At 37.6% G+C, this 22,903-nt stretch overlaps 1 protein-coding gene across 4 annotated transcripts in view; it reads right to left on the bottom strand.

Moving 5' to 3' along the window:
- DCLK1 (doublecortin like kinase 1) overlaps window positions 1-22,903 on the bottom strand; it is a 238,109-nt gene that overhangs the window by 6,295 nt on the left and 208,911 nt on the right. For 3 of the 4 annotated variants that reach the window (XM_042014363.1, XM_042014365.1, XM_042014367.1), the window contains 4 exons: window positions 22,737-22,814; window positions 22,004-22,100; window positions 20,096-20,176; window positions 12,941-13,054 (listed from right to left, as the gene is read on the bottom strand). In XM_042014363.1, the coding sequence (XP_041870297.1) occupies window positions 12,941-13,054; window positions 20,096-20,176; window positions 22,004-22,100; window positions 22,737-22,814 (370 nt within the window). Of the gene's footprint in view, window positions 1-7,259; window positions 7,334-12,940; window positions 13,055-20,095; window positions 20,177-22,003; window positions 22,101-22,736; window positions 22,815-22,903 lie in introns of all 4 variants that reach the window. The other variant, XM_042014366.1, reaches the window with a different exon arrangement.

Genomic DNA, 22,903 nt, shown 5'->3' with positions numbered 1-22,903 from the left:
TTCAAATAATGCAACCAGCGTTCAATAATGATGTAACAGAGACAGGAAGATGGACAGGAGTACAGAACTTCTACAGCAAATGCATTTAGTTAGGCTATATTGCTGCACTATTATTTTTGTGTCTAGAACCTATATAGATAGCACTACTTTAAAAGGGTAAAATGATCCACTTAGATAAGTTCATCCCTATATTTTAAATAGTAATTGCTACAAAATCCAACACCTCTCATCTGCTGAAAATTTATTTGTTTACTGCTATCTTTTGGTTAGGAGCTCTAATTAGTATTTTCAATGCCTTCTATGTTTCTTAGCCTTGAACCAATTCAGTTTTTGATTATTTTTAATGTGAAACAGAAGAATACCTAGATCTTTTACACACAGTGAATATACTGCTTACAGTATGTAATTTTGTGTGAAAATTGAAAAGAATGGCATATATTACCACTCTATAAAATACAGATTTCCATTTAAAGGATATTTTTTTATGCTTACAGGAAATAAGCATTTATTTAAAGTTTAAACCACATCACATCATCCTGTGGTAATACACACTCTCCCCTGAGAAATTTAAACATTTCTGGTTGAATAAATAAAAATACTTATATTAAATTCAGAATTTATTTTTAAAACTTGATACATGAGAATGTCAAATGTATATGTAAAATCTGAAGGTATTTAAATTTAGATAACTTACAGATAAGAGAATGTATAAGAAAATTGGTTTGAAATTTTGCCTAGGACATTGCTCTTTATAAAGAAGACAGATAACTAGGTACCAGGACATATTTTTAAAGATGTCTTTAAAAATAAACCCCAAGATATTGTTTTTCTATGATTGTTGGAAAAGCTTTAGAGACTTTTCTTTAAATCTATTAGTTTAAATATACATAAAAGAACTCCCTGCCTCAATAATAAAAGATGTTAAGCAAAAACCCTGTCTCACCTCATCTAGCACCTTATGCTGCTGTAGCTTGTCGGGCAAAATATATCTGGCTTCCTAACCCTTCAGAATGTTCCTGAGATATTTTGTGACTGTGTTTTTCTTTACATTTTTATCCAGTGCTTGCCCTGGATTTGGTTTAATTGGTCTTTGTAAAGGCATACTTCTAGACTCCAGGTCATTATTATGGTTACTCTCCTGGGCTGAGAGACATCTGGAGCCTTTCTCACCCAAAGAGCTAATTGAATGAAAAGTTACAAAGTCACAGAGAGTCAAAGAAGTCAGTATTTATCTAGGGAAAGCAAAAATACACAGGTCATATTCTAACGTTCAGTGTTTACCATGTCAGAGCTACAAAATGGGGCACTTCTGGCCACAGAGTGCTCAGGCCCTACAGAACTTTCAAGAACAGGCTTATTTTGCCCAATGTTGCAATGACATTTGACACTTTCAGTATGTAATACACTGCTGATGATATAGTGGCTCTACATTCTGCAAAAATGTTATTTTTCATTTAATGATGTCACAGTTACTTTTTACCTCAAAAGAATTTCAAAATATGATAGATCCATCCTTTGGAATGCAGAGAAGATGGTAAGATAGATACATTTGAATATTGACTGTATGTGTTTTGTAAGTGTAATTTTCACCTACTGTACTTACTCGTGCACATATTCCAAAAATCAGCTTTTTAATTATTATTGATGTTTTTGTAACAAAGGCCTCTTACACACATTGCCTTGGTTTAACAGATGTATTCTTTCACCTGCTGCTCATTTGGGTGGTTCACCGGTGCATGAACCAGTCCATTATGGATTTCCAGGGCATTTCTACTTTAAGCTACTCTTTCAATAAATAATAAGAGAATCTGAAGTGCACTTACGCTTCGCAGGGCTGCAAATCCCAGATTTTCACTATCACATTTTGACATTTTATTTTTCCCGGCTCTAGGTTAGAGACTGAGAACTTTGAGCACTCTATGAGAGTAATGGGAACTCAAATGTAAAGATAGCATTCATATTTAAGATATGCAGCTGTCTTCCTGCAATCCATAAGAGAAAATGTAGAGCTTCTTATCCAGCAGCAGATAAGTAGATTGCCTCTAATAGTTTGGTGCTGATTGGTCTGAAGTACTTCATTAAGCACTAATGTATTTTGCATCAACATTTAGTAATCCTGACACCCAGTACCAAATGGTTACCAAGCCATTTCTGCAAATGCATGTAATTTGTAGCAACAGAGTATTATTTTAAAATCATTGTTTCTGTCATTGACATACTAAGGTGCAGTTGGTATTTTTCCAGGATTTTTCCTTAAGGAATGTCTTCATCCTGATTTCTACCACTTGAAGTTACAGGACTGCTGAGCCATGCAAATTCATTTTTTTATCTTGGAAAACACTGCACTGTGTGTTTATGAACAGATTTTCAAAAAGTACAACTCCTTTGATATAGATGTTGGATTTGCAATGGGAAGCGTCTTATTTTAGCTGTGGGCTGATATTTTCTGTCAGGTCAGTAATTACTGGATTAAAGTAACTGCATTTTATGAAAGTGAGCAGTGACTGTTATTCTTTTCACTTGTCTTAATTTACTGCTGGCCACCAAATATAGATATATATTAGTTTCATTAATAAAAGAACATTAATGTGCATTTTGCCTCTTAGTCCATACATTATTCATACCAGCCAGGAGACTAAACTGGGGATGCAGCTGTTCACGCATTAATCTAAGAAACCCTTCCCTTTGCTCGCTTTTATTCTGCAGGAGCATACTTGCAATTTGTTAGCAATTTTCATGAAGGTTATGTAGCATGTGGAATTAGATGAATATATGTATTGAAACACCAGTATTTTTTTTTCCAGTACGTTCTTTTATATCCACAGTTTTATGCACAAATTTAAATGTTCACACCTAGATAAGTTTATTTTATTTCCTTAAACTTCTGGCTAGTGACCTTTATATGTTGACAGGTTTCCTTGCTGTAAAAATGACCATTAAACATTGCTTGTGGCACAAGCCAGGCAGCCCTTCAGTCTCATCTCTTTTTTAATTTATTTTCCATGGGTTTCTCAGGTAATATATATATATATTTCTATATATACTCGATATATATTTTTATATATATATATGTATATCTACGTGTGTGTGATTGATTCATGAATCAAGACACTTTTTTGAGAGTACTTCAAACTTAGCAATGCACCTCAGTCCAGGAGTGAGACACTCATGGTATTTTTAGTCCCTCAGGCACAAGGTATAACTAAGTCAAGTTACACGGTGATTTGGAGACGTGCAAATGACCACATCGAGGGGACAAATTAATCATGTGGATTTGAGCCCAGACCTCCAAATACAAAAGGCCAATGCTTTAGCACACCATGTAACTTCCAGCATAAAATTTAGCTAAAATGAAAGTAAAAAAGAAAGAAAATCAAATCAGTTTGATATATGCTTTGTACTGTGTTGGTGAGTGAACACAAAGACAACTATTCCATATACATAACTGTCGAATTCATATTGCTGCACTTGTGTTTACTCTTTGACATCCCCCCTTTTTAGAGACACAATTCCTCCGCTGGTTTCAATTACATGTGGAAGAGGGTTAGTGCCAAGTTGTTTGCATGAGTGAGTTTTATTTATAGTTTGTAAATCAGTTGTGGGTTTTTTACTCAAAGACTGGGAGATTTTAAATTATTTTAGATATCTGCCTGTATTTACCAATATTCAGTTTACAGAGGGTTTTATGTTATTAAAAATGGCACTTTACAGATAGCAAGCCTGATTCCCAATGTCCTTGTCCCATCATCAAAGTCTGGCTGTAACTTTTAACTTGAAAGTGTATTGTATCCACTTGGGACAGGTGCAAGTAACTTGACAGATGCAAAATAATGTGAACTAGGAACTAAACACAGAGGATGGAACTATGGGTTTTCAAATGAGCTATTCAAATACATTTTTAACTGCAACAGTGAGAACTGTATTTTAAAAATCCAGTATTTTATGAATTCAATATTGACCGGATTGATGATTTTGTTAAGCATCCAACATAACTCATCTCCTCTCTATTGTCATTAGATAGATAGATAGATAGATAGATCATTAATGACTTTTCCATACACTTCCTGTATTTTATTTACTCCATTTTACTTTTCTGAAGTGTCTTGGATATACAGAAAATAACATACTCTAATATTTTATACTAATATAATGTATATAATACTACACATACTGACATTTACTACTAGTATTTTATGTTAGATGCAACCACTCTGGTGCTCCTTTGATATTCTGAATCAGCCCAGTCTTCAGGGTTTTAACTGGACCTCCAAAACTTGTCCCCTGCTGACGCTGCTTTGGTCTTTACTGCACCTCTGATTGCAGGGCTGATGTTCCAACAACATTTGGTGGGTTGGTTTTAAAACATGTATTAGTCTGGGGTCCAAATGATTCTACTGATTTGGTCCTTGTGTTTTCCCTGATCTTCACTCATATTCAAGGAACTGTGAAAAATTTTCCAGGCGTTATAGCTTATGCCAGCTAAAACAACTACTGCTGCACCTAAAAAATCATGTCGTTTCCGCATGTATTATCCCACTGAAAGGGAATAAAAGAGGATGCAGAATATGCTCAGAAAAATTAGGATTTTGAAGGACTTTGAAAACAGAAGTCTTTTAGGCAGGGAAAGGACAAGGTTTTCTGGTTATTGAAGGAGGAAATAGTGCCATTTAAAAAGTATTTTAGAAAGCTTCTAGAAACTACACATGAAAACAAAAAGAGAAGAGCAGAAGAAACAAGTAGTTTAACGCTAACGAAGGGAGCTTTACATTTTCCTTGGGACATGGTTTCATTTTTCACTGTACTTGTGAATTCAGATTAATTTTCATGGACCTGTGATAAATTATTTGTTTTATAGACGTAAATTGATGAACATTTTAATATGCTTTGCATCTGCACTACTAAAAACTAAACACTTGCTACATCAAAATGGTTTTATTTAGACTAAAACCTTGGTCACCACAACAGCTGCATGTTCTTGGGAGATGAGAGAGGCTCAAACACACGGCACTGCTTGGTCCAAGGCACCCCCTCGCAGACGATTTCCTAATTAAGCATCCACGACTAGGAGCCCTGCTCTCCCAATTTGCCTTTCCACACTAGGTGAACAGTTTAGAAAACCCTAATTATAAACATTGTTGTTACTCCCCCCAGCTGGAAAACAGAGCAGTTTATGTATGAATAAGAGAGATTATCGCCCATCTGCTCCATCCCATTATTAAGGGATGTGTCATTTTGTATGCTGATGGCAGCCATTACTAGTGCTTTAGTCAAATGACCTTTTTTTTTATAGCTTTATTTATTTACCAAGTTGCAGAATTAGAGCCTTCTCCCCTACCTCTTCAAAATGCATATGGTTTGTTTCAAAACCTGGGCTATGCAGTTAAACTGAGTCAAGGCCAATCTGAGGAGATGTTCACTTTTCTCACAAGCTCCTGTTTCTGGTGATCTGCTCCCACTGAAGGAGCGATTTTAAAAGATCCAAACATTCTGTATAGCAAATGGAAAGACTTTCTTTCCTTTTTTTTTTTTTTTTTTTTTGTTTTTTTTGTTTTTTTTTAATGTAAAACAAAAAATGTAAACAGAGAAGGAGTGTAAACTGACCACGGGTAGCAATCAAACTCCAGGAAGACAAAGAAAGCTGATGTGATCTTCCCCGCCATTTTACAGAGGGGGCATTAAATTTGCAACTCTTCGTCAAAAAGTTCTGCTTGACAGAAAATGCCATCTTTCCTTCTTCAGCAGAAAATTCCTCTAATACTATCAAACCCACAGTTAACTAAAGCTGGGCACTCAGGCCCCATTCCCTCCTTGTCCAAAACCAAGGAGCACAAAGAAGGATGCCAAGTGACAAGACAGATCAGCAGGTTTTGCTCAGCCCTTGCAGGTCACAGTGGGTTTGTAGGCACCACCACAAGTGCAACAGGCTGGAATTAGATGAATTACAGGTACTGCTGCACACTCAAACACTTGGAGTGAGAGTCTTTCTCAACTTTTGCTAGCCAGCGTTCAACTCATGAATTTGAATGACTTTTCTACTTTTTGCCTGAAAAATAGGCTTTTTTTGGGGGTTGTGTTTGTTCTGTTTTTCTTTCCCCAGAACATCCATATCAGAAACTACTTAACCCTCAGTGTGTGCTCAGGGAACCATTAGGTTTTATGGAAAGCGTGCTGTAGCCTGATCCATGCACTTGGTGAAATGATCCAGGGTGGGAGTTTTACTTTACTGGAAACACTTGCAGTGATCATCTCTGCTGTTTTGCTAAGGTGGTTACTTTGCTGAGTTTTTACAAATCCCTCACAGACAAGTCTTTAAAGGCAGTGTTAGAAAACACGTCTCTCAGTAAACTTATAAAAATTTCTCCAGTTAACAAAATGTAGGTCTTGTGAGTAATAAAGAAAAAAGACAGCAATTAACCACTTGATGGAAATTCCAGTGCTTTGGATTTATTGAGGAGGTGTGTGGGCCTCTTGTGGGCTATCAGACCTGGAACCCTCCTTGCCCCCACTCCAGAATAAGCCCCTCCCACCCAGAGCCCCATTTTATCATACAAGTTAAGCCAGCTAACAACAACCCTGGCACGGTTACACAATGAAGAAAAATATATTCAAGAGACTCATGCAATATTTGAAAAAAAAAAATCAAATCAAAATAAATAGGTATCAGAAGGGTTTTAAAAAGAAAAGAGAAGGAATGCATTGTTAGAAACACAAGCTTACCAGCACATACAATGCATTGTATTTCAGTGAACTTGGGAGAGTTTCTATGCCCGTGTTATGCAAATGCATTGTTCAATCTAAGGTAAGGATTGTGTTTAGTGGGTTTAAAATGACAGTATATAGCTCCACATCTTGCATGGAAAAAGAGGAAAATATATGCTGAGAGCCTGTTGCTGCTCCGTGTGTTTTGAAACAGGAGCACAGGGGAAGTAGATGCCTTAACAAGCAGTAGGGAGGGGGAGGGTGCATACTTCAGCATATCTGTAGATTTTCTATATACACTGTCCTTTTAACTATAGGGGAGATTGATACTGAGCATGTGCGATGAAGAGAAAGCTGGCAATGTGGGTGTGAGGGATGGGTGAAGAAAGGGAATGAGGGGGTGTGGCATCTCAATCAAGATTAAAACGAAACTGATAAAGCAGCATATGGACCAGATAACAAATCAAAAAGCATGTTTATCCACTGAAGGAACTGGTTAATGGAGACTGCCAGCACGTTGCCATGGAAACACTGACTGTTGGCGCTGCACCATCTCATACCTTATCCAATACATTCCTGGTTGTTGGTAGTAGTCCAAAGACCCTGATCTCTTGATGGTAAACCCGTGGTCCAGCTGAGCAGAGAGAAATGGGGCAACTCAGTGGATCGACATTAGGCTAGAGAATTCAGACTCCAGAGCAAGCTGTTCCTTATTTAGTGCATATTTACTGTTTTCACTTTCAGAAGGCTCTTATCTAACATCCTAAAGCTACGCACCATAGAAGAAAAAAAAAAAGGTAAAGAAATAAAAGAGAAAGATACTAATTCTAGATTTGGTATTGCCAAATTAGAAGCCAATTTATTCAAACTAAAATGGAGTTTATGAATAGGTTACTTAATGCATAATGCATTCATTTAAAAGTCTGAAATATCTCATTACCTCCAAAGACAGTAGTGCCCTTTTAAGTTGCACATACCAGTAATAGAATATTATCTTTTGCAATTAAACTGAGAAGTTTAATAATAATAATTTTTTTAAAAATTAAATGCAGTGCAACCATCACAAGGAGCAGGCTAGACAGACTACACAAGGCTTAAATTAGACTGCTTCATAATCATGGAATGTGTAAAGATGAAAAGAATCAGGTTTTGATACCCCATCAATCATGGTAATTCATTTCTAAAAATGTGTTAACCTTGGAGAGTAGGACTACTCAGAGCCATGAATAACATTGTTTATCATTTCAGCTTACACCTCATGCTCAAAAAGATAACAGTACAAAACTATTTGGTTTAAAATTGCACCAATTAAAGTCAAAATGGAAATGAACTTAATATTGTGTCCAGGAAATTGTGCTGGTGATATTACCTAAGGAATAGAGATCTTTCAAGTTTACTTTATCATTAGCAATATCATGTGCATAGGAACAAAGAAAATGTGTTCTTTTCCCTAATCCTTCTGTGCTGCACTAACAGACAGTGGAGACATCATTTAGCTGAATTAAACAAAATTTTGGGGGAAAAATTCTTGACGGAGACACTCTGACTGCTTTAAAACTGATGCAATGATTTTTAGATTTTTGCCCTATGAAGGGAAAAGGCCATTTTGTGCTTCAGTAAGAGTGTGGCATGTAGTTCCAATACTGATGCCAGTTTCTATTTCTAAATGCAGAAGATCAGTTCAACACATTTCCAGGTACCAACCACTTCAAGGGGAGTTAGGAACTAACTGCAAATTTAAATTTTTCTTGATGACTCCCCTGCAAGTGTAGAATTTAGTAATTTATTCCATTTTGTTAAAACAATGCCTCTTTAATGCTATTTAGAATTATTTAAAGCATGTTTCCTGTTTAAAACCATGGGAACCTTGTACCTAGAGTTAAATGTGTGTTAGCTTAACTACACTGGTCTGCTAGTGCCATCTACTGGCTTCCTTGTATGCTGCACATAAAACACACAAAAGGGATGTTTTCCTAAAAGCAGATCAAAAATATTGGCCTAAAATTGAATAGCCAAAAATTAATTCAGAGAAAATGGGGAGAGTCGCTCCCTAACAAGAGTTGAAACTATTTTGGTGGTGTGGAAATCCTGCCATGAGAAACCCAACTGTGGACAATGACCCCAGGACAACACAGACAATAGATGTGAAGGGATAGCCGAGACATGGGTTCAGCTTTGAGACATTAAGCAAAACTTACAGGCTAGGCTTGACTTCTCCTCCACACCACCCGAGAAACCCCACTTGGCATTGGCAATTTTATTTTAAAATCGGCAGAATGCAGGGCAATGACCCACCCACTGCCTGCCCATTGCGGGGTCCCCAACCCAGGACCCTGTAAGCAGAACAGAGCTGCACCAACTTTCTGAGCAGCTTTTCTCCTTTGCTGTTCTACTTGATTCCTCTGCATCTCCAGCTGGAGTTTACTCCCATTGCCAAGACAGAGACCTTATACAACCTTAACAGCAGATTAGCATTAGTCTTTTCCTCTGTCTTAACAATGGCAAAAGTACAAGCACAAAAGTGATGACATACAGGCTAAGTTTTAACACTTCAGACAAGGACATATATTAAATGATGCTCGATTCATACAAGGAATTACAGCACACCTTTGGACTGCAGAAGCATTCTTAAAAAGTGATTCACACTCTTAGTCACTCTAGCCACTGTCACTGAAGCCCAGAGGGTACAGCCACAAAATAAAAAGAATTGACATCCTTGAAGAACTGAAGAATAAAATCTACCCCCAAATTTTAAAAAGACTAGTTAGTGGAAGTCTGGTTTTCTGTTTTTACTGCAGTACCTTTTATAAACACCATCACAGAACTAAAAAATACTGCTCCTATTGAAAAGCTGTATGAGAAACATGATCCTGCAAATATTTTGGCACATGCTTAACAGCAATGTGGCCATTTTGACACAGACTGAGGGGCACTAGCCCAGCCCCTGTCTCCCACAGAGACCGATAGTCAATGCCTGTGACAAGAGTTTAAGAACAGAGCAAGTAAAGTGATATTTCTCCTACCTACTCTCTCATCAGCAATCAGTGTTTTTTAGGGACTTGCTAATTCTCTTGCTGTTTTAAAAGCTAGCTCTCCAATTAAAATTTTGCTGGCAAAGCTACGTTGGTTCAGGGGAATTTTTTCCCAACTGACATAGTTACCCTAGCAGAACTTTTAATGATGTATTATTGTATCAACAGAAAAGTCTCTTTGCTTGTATAGTTAATTTTGTTTAAAAAATCATTCTGCTACATCAGCAAAGGAACTGCTTTGCTAAGCTTGCACATGTTCATTAGAGTAGTTTGTCCAAACTGACAAATCCTTTGAAATGTGGACAAACTTGAAGTCTGGACACATGCACGAGAAGTAGGATGTCTCTGCCTTGGACAGTCAGAGACAACTTTTACTGAGATTACCACATCAATAAAGCAGACCTAAGTCTGAACCAAAGGAATCAATGCAATTTGGACATTGCTGAAGGAAGCAGTAGCCACGGTAGAAGTATGCAAAACACATGTGGCTTCAAACTTCCTCTCAGTCAAGCTGACCAGAGACACAGTTTTAGGAACTTAATTTTCATATTATAGTTTTAATTGGTGCATATGGTAAATACTCCTTGAGATCTTTGAGGTGTGTTACTTCTTACCACAGGAGAAAACAGGCATATAATATTATATCATACCAAGGTGAGGACAAACTAAGAACTAAATACCACATATTAGCGATCTCTGTACATAAACAGAGTTATAATACTCAAAATAATGATAATATTTAGCTTTCATACTATTAAGTAAGCTATAGAAATATAAGCACATATTAACACATTTTCACAAACACAGACACAGATGTGTTATATAATATATAGAAGGCAACTCTATATATTATATACACAAGCACTCTCTCAAAAAGTATGTAAACATACAGGCAGGCACAAACCCCCAGTATTTTTATAGAAAATATAATTAGTGCATGTCTTTAGTGCCAAACAATATGTTACAGCATCTATACATACTTTGAAAGTTCTAAATCTAGAGCAGTCTTTGTTAATAGGATTTAATTTTAGCTTATTTGAGATTTCACAGTTAAAGGAAGATTCCCAAACACAAAACCCTGGTGACATGCATGTCAAATGTATATTAAATAGACTTCCAAATGCAGAAACAACATTTAAAGCATTTAAAGGCATTGTTGTCTTGCTTTTGGCTTTCTCTTACATATTAAATTACTTTTGTAGAAAACAAAACTAATTTATTCATAAAATGGAAATTATCTAGCATTCTGAAACATTATCAAAACACTAAAGAGGTCTATACTTCCCCATCTTTTCCTATAATCAAAACTTTCTGAATTATGTAAAAGTATTATTAACATTTCTACTTTATAGGCCAAGTTGCAGTATCAGTCGTGTCAGAATATGAAGTTTGCCCACAGAGAAGATCACTAAAAATAATCTGGTAAATTTCCAAACACTAAAAAATAAATAAAAGCCATTAAGAATATAATTAAACATACACATTTTTTTCCTGATGTTTTGCATTGGACAGATTCACTACAGTGCCTTTTCATTACTCAAGTGTTCAACTGCTGTAAACAATTCCTTGGCAAAGCAACTGGGGCAAATAAAAAAAGAGGAGGGCAGGGAAATTAAAAACATAAAGGAGGCAAGGGATGGATGAGGACAGAGGCATCATTTCTTGCTTTTAAGCTTTGAAGTCATTAGCATGGAGGATCTGAGCAGTAATTCTCATGGACAAGCGTGCTGGCAGTCCATTCAATAGGAACACGATTTCAGCTAGTCTATAAAGAACATACCTGCAGTTCAGATGAGCAATGGGTATGTGATGTTTTAGTTGTGGGAGAGTTGCTGCAGTATTATTGGTTAAAAACGAAAATAAATAAATGCTGACTATGTTAGCTGATGACTGAGAAAATCTAGGAAAAGCATGAGGAACAACTTGCTTCCATGTTGAGGATATTCAGGGTAGGAAAGAGTAAAGAAAAAATATGAGAGAGGCACAGCTTGAAATTTTAAGTACTTATACCAAGTAACTTTGAGAGAGCATCCATTTTGCTGCAAAAGCACTTCACACCTGTGAGCCAGATTGCATGTGCTGAGCTGAATTTACTTCATGCTGATTTAACTCAACACTGGAGGGGCTGAGCTGAGAAACATGAAAGTGGAAACAGTACAAGAAAGTGTACATGTGCAGTCACACACCACCTGCAATTTATGGAAACTGGGAATGAACACTGAGTAATCTGATATGGGAATGGTTATGTTTAACATGTCACATTTTTAGTGACTCTTTGGAGTGTTCACATTACTATGAGTAATAAAGGAAAGCTTACAAACACAAGCAGATGTATCAAAAATGTGAAGGATGTGCATGTCACTATTCAATGGCATTAGTATGAATAATCTCATCATATGCTGAATATATCCTGTGTCCATGTATATGTAATACACGTGTTCATCTGTGAGGAAAAAATACAATTGTATGTGATGTATGCTCCACTGAGGACACCACTGAAACCTCAGTAAAGCTTGGTAAAAATTTTGGTCAAGCTTTGTTTCAGACACTCCGACACATTCAAACCTAGAATGGCTCCACTGGAATTGCAATGTGACAGAAGGCAGCAAGAAGTTCCATTAAGTCTTTACCCCATTGAATACTTCTGCTGAAAGAGAAGCAGGTTGTGTGTGGCACTACAATAAAATGCTGCTGATCAGCTAAATCTGACGTGGCTAGACTCATGTAAACCATGAAGGCAGCAGTGAGGCATCATAGGTCTCTTTCATGTCTTCAAAGAGGAGAGTCTTAGGCTGCCATACAGATTTTCAGTTAAATTTTGAAGCAATTTACATTTTAAAGTGGTGCTGTCCTTCTGCTACAACCTCTGTGTGGCCTCAATCCATAAGAGGAGTCTGCTGCCAAGTAAAATCTCATGATCCCACAGTTCAAACTGTTGAATTTACATTGGAGTTAGGTCCACTGATCTGGTAAAATGTGGAACAGTGTATTGTGTGTACAGTTGTATCTCCTAGGGACGTTCAATAACAATGTGACTCACAAGGAGAATCAAAGGAGAAGCTGTGCAGGATACCAGTCTAACTACTTTTACATTAATTAAATGCTACAATTATCTAAAGATTAACCCTCTCTGTTTTTTTTTGGTGTCCTAAACACATAACTGTCTGGTGGGCACATAAATCTTTCATCTGTGTATTTCAGATGCTTACTGCTATGACAGAAACTCCAGCTGCTGTGCTGTTCGGCTTAGGGCCTGTGTTGAAATGCTTCTTTATCTTCCCAGCTACTGAGAGCTGATGTTCATTCTCTGGAAGGCCATCATCCTGCAGATAAATAAAGCAAAATAAAACTTCAGAGAGGAAAGACGAAAAAAGAAGGAATCATGAGGTGATTCTGATAGTACCTATCAATACAGAAAAGTTTACAAAAAGTTTGTATTAAAATGGGTCAATCATTTTCTCCATCAATATATTTAAGGTACTTACAAGATGAACATATTATGGCACTAAGCGGTCTCTCTCTTCTTCGCTACCCAATATTTTCTTCTCAAACTTTAGGTAATGTTCATGAATAATAATTGTTAAACATTTCATTTTTCTTTCTACCACATCTTAATTACCACTGCCTAGTTATTTTTAAGTCCATTAATATTTCAAAGCCTGAGAAACTCAGATGTGCTTAAGATTCTGTTTACTCATCACATAAATTTAATGATAATGACCTCAAAAGCAGAAGGTACCAAGATATTACAAAAACAAGAGGCCCTGTTTCTGCATCCCTGTCAGGATGCAGAAAAGGATCTCCAAAAATCCTGAGAGACACTTATGAGGTCCTACATTGTAAAGGCTCCACACTCAGGGACTATGGGGTTGGGCAAAAGCTGCAGCCACAGCCCAGTGAGTCCACAGTGAGGAAACCCAGGTAAGATGGGAGCTGAGACATGCCCTGCCTGAGACCCTTGGGATGGGTGAGTGTAAGACATCACCAACACCAGGATGCATCATTGCACATGTCTGCAGGCCAGGTCAGGTGCTCATGGCTTGTGGTGGCATTCCCCACAGACCATGGTTGTGCTATAGTAAAGCCATTCTTAATTAAAAACACCTCCACAGATCAAATCTCCAGCTAGCAAGGGACTGCAATTCCATTCCCCAGTCCCAAGGCACAGAAGCCTGGAATGCTGTGGGAAAGGTACATGAATGCAGACAGAGGTACAGACTGCCTGGGAAAGCAAAGAAGGGCTGGAGCCAGCTATGGCTGTCCTCTTCTTCCATGCCAAAATATTCTCACCTTGAGCTAACCTGAGGTACAAGTAGGCACACAAGTGCATGGCCAAGCAGAGGCAGACACGTTCTGCTGTGGCATGCACCAAGCAGGTCAGCTGTGCACACACTCCAGCCCAGGTGCCATGTAGCTGGGCTGGGACATTCCTCCTTCCAGCTGAGATGTCCCCCTTTTCAGAGGAAACCTGGGCCTAGGCATGCTGGCACCCTCCATGCTGAGGAGAAACCCAAGCAGAAAGAAGGGAGTTTGAAGTTCTGCACAAGTCCTAGATTGAATCCAAGCCCAGGAAACGTGGAGGTTTTTTTAGAAACTGTAGAAAAGATCCTTATGCCTGAAAAATGTGCAAAAAGCCACTGCTCAGTGAGACTTCCTCACTAGCAGAATGTGCAGGATTTCAGGCAACAATATGCAGAATAGGTGGAATAGGGAACAAAATGTAGAACAGGCAAAATATGCAGGGTATCAGGTCACTGACCACATGCCATAGTCATCCCTGACTGGTACTGCATGGTATGTATAGGTATGAAGAGCTGAAATAATTCTTGAACTCCACTTAGGTAAAATCCTAGTAGAATACAGGTAAACAAGACAAGGTCAGAATAGTGAGAGATGAAAGACACTTTTTTTGGTATTTTTTAGACGTTACAAGTGCCCTTAAAGAGTTACAGAGCTGCTGCAGTAAATCAAGAGTTCAATGAGCATATGGGAATTTCAGGGAGGTTGGTAGGGTTTGTTATTTATTTAGCTTGGGGAGTTTGTGTTTAGAGATCCCTTACTCACCCCTTAACAAAATGTCTCAGCTGGCAAAATATGGTCAAGTGCACACAGCTGCAAAACACAAAACAAAACAATACAACCCAGTAGCTGATTATTGTCTAGCACTGGGGAGTCCTTGCTCGGTGGTACATGACCCCTAAAAATAACCTGCTTCCCACTGACCTTGCCTTTCCCAGAAGAAAGCTAGTCTGTAAAGTGAACTCCTCTTCACTAGAGGAGGGAAAAAAAAATAAAATCATTCTCTTGGCTTTCTTGACATGAAAGCCTGCCAGGCGTTCGTGTCATCTTGTCAAAAGACTAAATTACAGAGAAGACAACAGTTACCAAGACTGTGGTCATGTTTTATTGGTGAAGCACCACACCCACAGTTCCAGGGGCAACATTCCGCAGACACATCGTTTGGGCTTCAGCTTTTAGATGAAATAACTTCCAGCTCAATTTAAGGTGCAGCATAGGGATATATCAGAATTCCTCTATTGTTACTAAGTTTTTATTACTACTGTTGGTGCCAATTGATGTTTAGTAGTTCTCTTTTATACAAACATGCTTTATAAACAAATCAATATATATTAAACTGGTTCCTGGAATCACTTCAGTCAACGATAAAATAGAGAGCTATTGAGGGTGAGAGAAGACAGCTGTTTAACTAAATACAAAACAAGCTGCTTTGCAGTTTTAAAAGGCAAGAAGTGAACAAAACACCCATCAAAAATCAAATTGCTCAGAATCAGCAGGTTAAGTTGTAGCACTGGAGAACAGGGTAAACACTGCTGACAAGAATTTCACTGGGTTGCTGAAATGGGAGGGATGTCAAACCCTGAAGTGGTTAAGTGTTCCTTTCCCCTGTATTAAGTCTTTGCATTTTGCAGCGGGTTAGGATCACAGAACTTAATCTCAGCACTAGCAGTAATCATAAGATTTTTTTTAAAGGTGACTAGTGACTTTTGACGCTCCATCTGGGAACTTTAAAGAGTCATGAGTTTGAGAAAATGTTGACTGCTGATACTCTGAAAGAAGAACTCTCCTGTGCACACCTCAGAAGCTGAGCAGTCAAAAGAGTTTGAAAACTCTGGTCCAGAATTTGAGTTTTCACACAGACAATATAAACTGCTTGGAATGGTAAAATACTTTTGTTTTTTGGTTTGGGGTGTTTTGGGTTTTTTTAACCAGACTCCACAAAATACCTTTCATGGTCTACTTGCAAGAATTCAAAACAAAAAACAATAAAAAAGAGGCAGAACCTCTTGGAGTAATTCCAGTAATTGATAAAAACTGGTCTCATATTTGCATTTTTCTCTGTGGCAGGAGACACTGCCACTCAAAGTAAAAAGAGTGTTAAAAAGATGTAATGAAGTTCAGGATTCCCAGACTCCCACTGCCCTAAAGCACTTAGATCCATTTCACAAGATGGTCACAAGAGCTTTACTTTCCAGGTCTAAAAGCATCAGATGAATAGATCATTATACACGTAACAGCAGGAAATGAGAGCAAATAGAAGAGCAGGAAAAGCTTTTGGACACTGTTTCCTTTAAGGATTACAAGGAAATTTTTCTTTGCGCAGTGTCCTAGGGTGTAACCAAAAGTAGTGCAGCTGCCAAATAAGGAATGTCTTTTAAAATTAATTTTCTTACAAATGTTTATCTTATTGCTAATTATTGCTTGGTTATTCATTTCTTTTGCACACAAATTTCCAAGGCAGACATAGTGAAGGAAAAATGTAAAAGCTCCAGTTTCCCTAATTCTTTTTAGGCTGGTGTGTGCCATCTTCCTCCTCCCACAACAACACACATTTTATATTGATTATTTTAACAGAGAAGGATTTACAGAATGCAAGCCATACCTTTCAGCATTCACTGTTCAGTGATGTATAAGGAAACATTTACTACTTATACAACAACAAAAAAATAGTGAGTTTGTCCTGTAACTTGTTTCAAGTTATCAATAGCCTTAAAGTTTAAAATGCCAGACCTCAAGCTTCCCGCCTCTTTTATAATTCTTTGGCTTTGCAAACAATTTGAGCAGGTAAAGTAAAGAGCTGGGGTCCCTGTAGGGGAAGTATAAACAGATGGATTTGTTTCCAGGTCTAAGTGTATTGCACAGGAGAGATGAATTCAAATAAACTAAATGGTGGGGGCAAAGAACTGCTGCTGAACTGCATTTGGAATTCAAGATCTCCATCTGTGGCAGTGGCATGTAGCCAACATCTTTTCAGGTTTTGTTTTTTTGAATTGAAAACAGCTGGGATATTATTCACATAGAAACTGCTTTACTGGTCTGACTCTGACCATGACAAGTTTTGCAGTTTCCAAGAGCATTCCAGATATTTTTATAGCAAAAATTTAAACTGAAATGAGGGTTTGCTCCTACTGAAACTGTCAAAGCACATTCCAGGAATCTCAGCAATTTACCAAGTAATCACATAGCAAGCAGCTATAAAGTAGAATGGTTATTTACAATCTACAAAATGGTTTTATATAGTGTAAGCAGTTACAACACTTCTATCAAAAGTTTGATCAAAGAGAGAAAATGTTTCTTAAAATTGTCGAAGAAAACACATGCCTGCTTTTCAAGCCAGCTGTTCCATCTAGTATTTTAGCTGCAGATTTAACACTCTAGGAATAGGTTCAAAACTGAATTAAGGGAAGCGTTGTAGTGAACTCTATCACAGCTGAAATCAATAGAGAAAGTAAAGTCCAGCATTTGACACCATGGAAAAGTACTGAAGCAGGTTACCTGTGGAAATGGAGCATAGGTGAAAATTCCATGTGCCATTTCTTAGAAAGACAATTATGCATAATTGCTCAGGTAATTTACAACACGTAGATTGCAGAGCCTTTTGTAAACAGGGATGAGTGTATTAATTCCCTGTCCTGAAGCTGGGAAAATGAGGTCTAGGGATGCTGTGTGACAGAGTTGCAGCTGATCAAGAGAGTGATGGCAGAGGGATGTGTAGTTGGATCTGACACTGTACGTTCTGCCTCTGTGCATCAACGGGCTGTCCCTGCTACCTTATCTACTGATACTGCCCAGACACACTTCAGGGATGTGCCCTTTCTCATGGAAGCATTTAAGCACCTGTTTCAACTCAGCCACATTCTTATTTCTTCCGATGTGAACTAGAATTGTAGTGCCATCTAGTTAATTTTATGCCCAGTATTAAGTGCTTCCACGTGTGATGCCTTGAAATAGGAGCAATGTTTGGAATGTGTTCAACTGCTTTCCTGAACTGGTCCCTGTGCTAGCCTTTTTCCTTCCAGAAAAAAATATATGGAGGACATAAGAGAATTCAAAAGCAGTTTTGATCTGCATTATGAACTATCTTTAGTGTAACGATGAAGACAAAATACTGATTTGTTTCAGGTGTTAAAAGCAGCAGAAAAGAAGGAATTACAGAATTGTCATGGAATATTTGTTTCACTTACTTATAGACAGAACTGCTACAGATTGCAGAGAATTATTACCAGCATAAAACTACAAGTGCAGCAGAGCTAGACTAAAGATGAACTGATCACTGCATGTTGTTTCTAACAGTGCATCAGAGTCACTCTTCAAGAAGTAGTATATTGAACAAATAGATCTTGAACTTCCCCTGGTATATCATCTAGTTCATGCCAACCAAGTACTTAAGAACTTTGTGAGCCAAGAGTTATATCCACATCACTATATTTAATAAGCACCAATGGGGTTACCTCCAAAAATGTATTAAATTCCCTTTTGAATCCATTTATACCAGTTTTCTACATCACCTTCTGGCAAAGGGTTCTACATGTTAACTCATTGCACAGAAATCCAGGAATTTGCCAAGGTGCTTCAGTAACCAGAACTCAGGTTTTCCTAGCAGAGCTCTAGAGTGTTAAAAGTCTTTAGCCCCCAGCCTCTCTCCCCTGCCATCCTCACCAGCAGGTACTACTGAGGGCAGGGAAGCAGATCCTCATGTCAATTGCACACCGCCACCATCAGCTTACTGACAAAGAGCTGCACCTCTTCCTTTTTATACATCACACTAAAATGGCCTTCTAAAACACATCATGGTGAAACAATTAAAAAAAAAAAAGAAGTATCTGGGGGTAGCATTAACATTTCAAATATATTTTTCAGAAAAAATGGAAGATTAGTGACCACTTCCTTAAGTGGTGTAAGCAAGTGACATTTCAGTAATTTCAGCAGCAGGGTGCAGGCTTCTGATCAGTCACTTCCATCTCTTCCTCTGCAGCACTCCAGAAATCTCCACATGTCCTCCTCCCATGGAGACAGAGAGACACCTCAATCACCATAAGGCATTATAAACTGTGACAGAACACTGTGTCCAAGGACAGCCCCTGGCACCAGGGAAAATTAATATTTCAGCTGCTTGAATATCATCTTAAAAATGAAAAGATTTTCATTAGACATTGTCCTGGATCCTTGCACTCTTCATACACCACAGAAGTGCTCTGCATGTTAATAGCATTTACAAATAAAATTGGTTTGAGCAATAAGGGAGCCTCCAAGGTTAAAGCATATACTTGATAAATACTTAACTGATCACCACTACTCTGACTGTATAGAGGACACTTTCATTAAAAAAAATTAATATCTGAGGTGACTGTATATTTTAATTTTTAGAATACTTTTTTTTAGTGAGAAAAGGGATTTTGGATACATCAGCCGAGGGACCAAATAGTATTCCAGGGAGAACTGCACACTCAAACTTGCAACAAACAAAATGAAGCATTATTTCTTCTTCCTTTATTTTTTTTTTCTCTGTTCATCCCAATTGTATTTCTTTTCTCATTTGTCCCTTCTGAATTGGAATATAAATTATCCCAAATTTTTATTTCTTGTCATCCAAATACTTTAAAGCATGTTTAATAGTCTGGAATAATTAACAAATCTTAAATATCATCAGAAGTAAATATGATTCTAAATGTTTGCCTGTTCCATTCTGGATCAAGTAGGCCTAATAGTATGGACTATATTTCAGTAACGCTTAATCATGACTTTGAGATTTTTGAGTCCACCTGATCTTAGGAGAACAAAATATCTCACTAAATCTGCAAGCTGTGTTAGAGATATACTTTTATCAAATATGATTGAGATTTTCTGAAAGCCCATTTCAGAGAAAATGTAGCTGAGCACACACAAAACAGTGAAAACTCCAAGGTACAAAATACACTAAATCAGCCTGTAACTTGGCTTATTTCCAGTTAAATCTGTGGCATCTTTAGAATGTGCTGGCTTCCAAAAGAGCATAGCAAGGGCTTGACAGAATAGCTCAAAGGTGCCAAACTACAAAAAGCATCTACAAGTCTGAAAATACTTACATTAACCCATGGATGCTCAAGAACTTGCAAAGCTGAGAATCGCAGATCTACATCTACTTGAAGCATCATTGTGATAAGTTCCTGAGAAATTGAATACCGCATCAAATTTAAAGAACACTTCTAAAGAACAAATCAACATTTCATTCACTAAAGAATTCTTTAACTGGTTTTGTAAGAGTGCTCAAAGAGAGAGTGAACTACCAACTGCAGAAATACACTGATTATTTAAAAAATAGAAAAACTATGAACTGATGGACTCTCAGCTGAACTTTTAAATCAGTATCTAACAGTACCTTGAAAAGCTAGAAGACAGTTCTGAGTTACAGTTCTGAAGCCACTGTTTAAGAGAAAAGCACTTAGTACATAATGTGCAAAACAGATGGTCCCATGAAATTAGGTTAGCTTCCCATTAAGAAGAAGCCAATTCTGCTGCAGAAAAAAAAAGGCAGCAAATACAGTTTTACTTTAAAATCTTGTATAAATGACATAGAAGATATTAAAAAAAAAAAAGAACACTTAAACCCGTTATTTTTCATCCTCTGATTTCCTCTGCAATCACCTAGATTTCAACTAGCATGTAAATAAACACACACCTAATTCCAGCACAGAGTGGAGTGCATGGAAAACAGGATGGCGGTATGACAGCAAATAAAGGTGTATCACCAAAGACAAAAGCTAGTAATTCTTAGTTACAAAAATAAATTATATGGATAGGCTAAGGCTTCAAAACAGAAATTTTAGACTGAACTATTTGGAAGAAGGAGTTTCACAGGAAAACACCTTTGGCAAAGGACTTGCAGGGTTCCCACTAATGATGCTATGAAATAATGCCTTCTACAACACAGTGATTCAGTTTAGAGGACTTCCAACTCTATGACTATCTCATTCATTAACCTCATTAGTTAACAGGCTAAAATGCTAGTCCTGATCACCCTCCACATACCTTAAAAACGCATAAAAGCAGGATGTAACTCTCCAAAGAATGGAGATCCAGAGCTACTCTCATTACCTGCATCCACCTTCAAATTTCACTTTTTTTTTCTTGTGATTAATTAAACACTGTCACACTAAAGGAAACAGGAAGACAGTTTTTCATAGACTTGTCTTACAGACTAGAGAAGTAAACTGACTTAAAGTAAGCACTCATCTATCTACAGAATGACCATATGAATCTTTTTTTACGTACACATATGTATTATGTCTCTGTCCACATATATTTATACGTATGACTATAGTGAATGCCAGATCCCTAGAAAATCTTTGAGTTAAACTCTTGCTCTAGTGTACTGGTGAGAGTTGAAAAACTTGATCTGCTCTGCAAGTATAATGAACTCTGTATCTGTAAATAATTATATCTGCCTTAGCACATCGAAGGCTGCAGGTCAAGAGCTGTGACCAGAACAAGTCTGTATTTCGTACCACACTGCAACAACACAGCAATGGGAGACCTGGTTCTTTGACAGAAAGAAACAACAGACATAACATCTAATGGGGCTAATAAGGGAAATCAGCCTCCCCATAATACTATTATATCATGCTCAAAGGCTCCAGGTTAGTACCTGGTTACCCTCATTAGTACATATAAAACACAGTCCAAGGGAGATTTCGAGCTACGAAGTGAATTACTTAAAATTTTTCTCAATCAATAAGGGCTGCTGGTGTGTCTGTTGTGTGAGAAACCACATAGAGATATGATGTCCATTTCAGAATGGGGTCCATTTCAGAACTACCTGGAGTCTAAGAGACAGTAACCAAACAAAACATGCTTGGTGACCCAGAGGAATTTATAGGTGTAGCAGGAGATGTATGAGACATGTCAAATACAACTTTGTGAAAGAGCAACGTGCATTAGGCACTTCCACTGGAAATAACATTGTAGAAGAAAATACCATCAACTATGAAACTCACCTTCGCAGAGTCAGAAACATTGTCCCAATATGGAGATGGAAAATCCATCTGTCCCATCAAAATCTGATCAAAAAGCACTTCTTGGTCATCTCCACTTCTGTAACATAAAAACCAAAGAAAACGAACAACAAAACCCAAAGAGAAATTATTTTCAGATGTGGTTTCAATAGACTTCTTAAAATTGTTTTTAATTGCTGATGCCTTAGTATGCTTTTGGAAGCTGTTGATTGCCCCAATCATGCAGCCATGGGTGTGAATGGTGAGATCACAAAACACAGTGCATTTGGTACACTCTTCCTTTTTGCTATTCTTTAGGATTGTCCACAACTTTGAAATTGCTTTGAGGGGATAAAATATCTGACACATCCTTATTAAGTTTCTTACATTTTAATTACCTTTTACCAACCACAAAATATGTTGCATTCTGTCCATGAAAGAAGATGGTTATTTCACAGGGTATTTAAAACTTCAGGCAATGGCACACAGAACCTGTAATGAAGGCTCTTGTTTTGTAATGCAATGAAGTTTAAACTACAATAAACAAACATGAGACAGAGATCTTACCATAAAATCAGACATTTATGGGGCTTGTGTAAAACACTATGCAGAGCACAGAAAAAAACACCAAACCCTATAAGCAGAAAACTTCTACCAGTGGGAATCTCTGCTTAATGTGAAAGGAGCACAGGGACCAATTCACAAAACAAGGATGGTTGAATAGATCAGTCCATACCCACGGAATGGAGGAAAACCACAGAGCAGGATGTAAGTAATCACACCCGCTGCCCAGATGTCCACCTTCAAGCCATATCTAGAAGTGTGAGAGACATGGTTAGAGACATCCCATTCGTATGGACTACAGTGCAAGAACAGAGGAAACATGTTCAGAATCATTAATAA

This window comes from Corvus kubaryi, unplaced genomic scaffold (genome assembly GCF_017639235.1).
Source record: "Corvus kubaryi isolate FWS band 111438036 unplaced genomic scaffold, C.kubaryi_AGA036_p1.0 split1-65, whole genome shotgun sequence".
NCBI lineage: Eukaryota > Metazoa > Chordata > Aves > Passeriformes > Corvidae > Corvus > Corvus kubaryi.
This window is presented reverse-complemented; position numbering and strand designations above follow the sequence as displayed.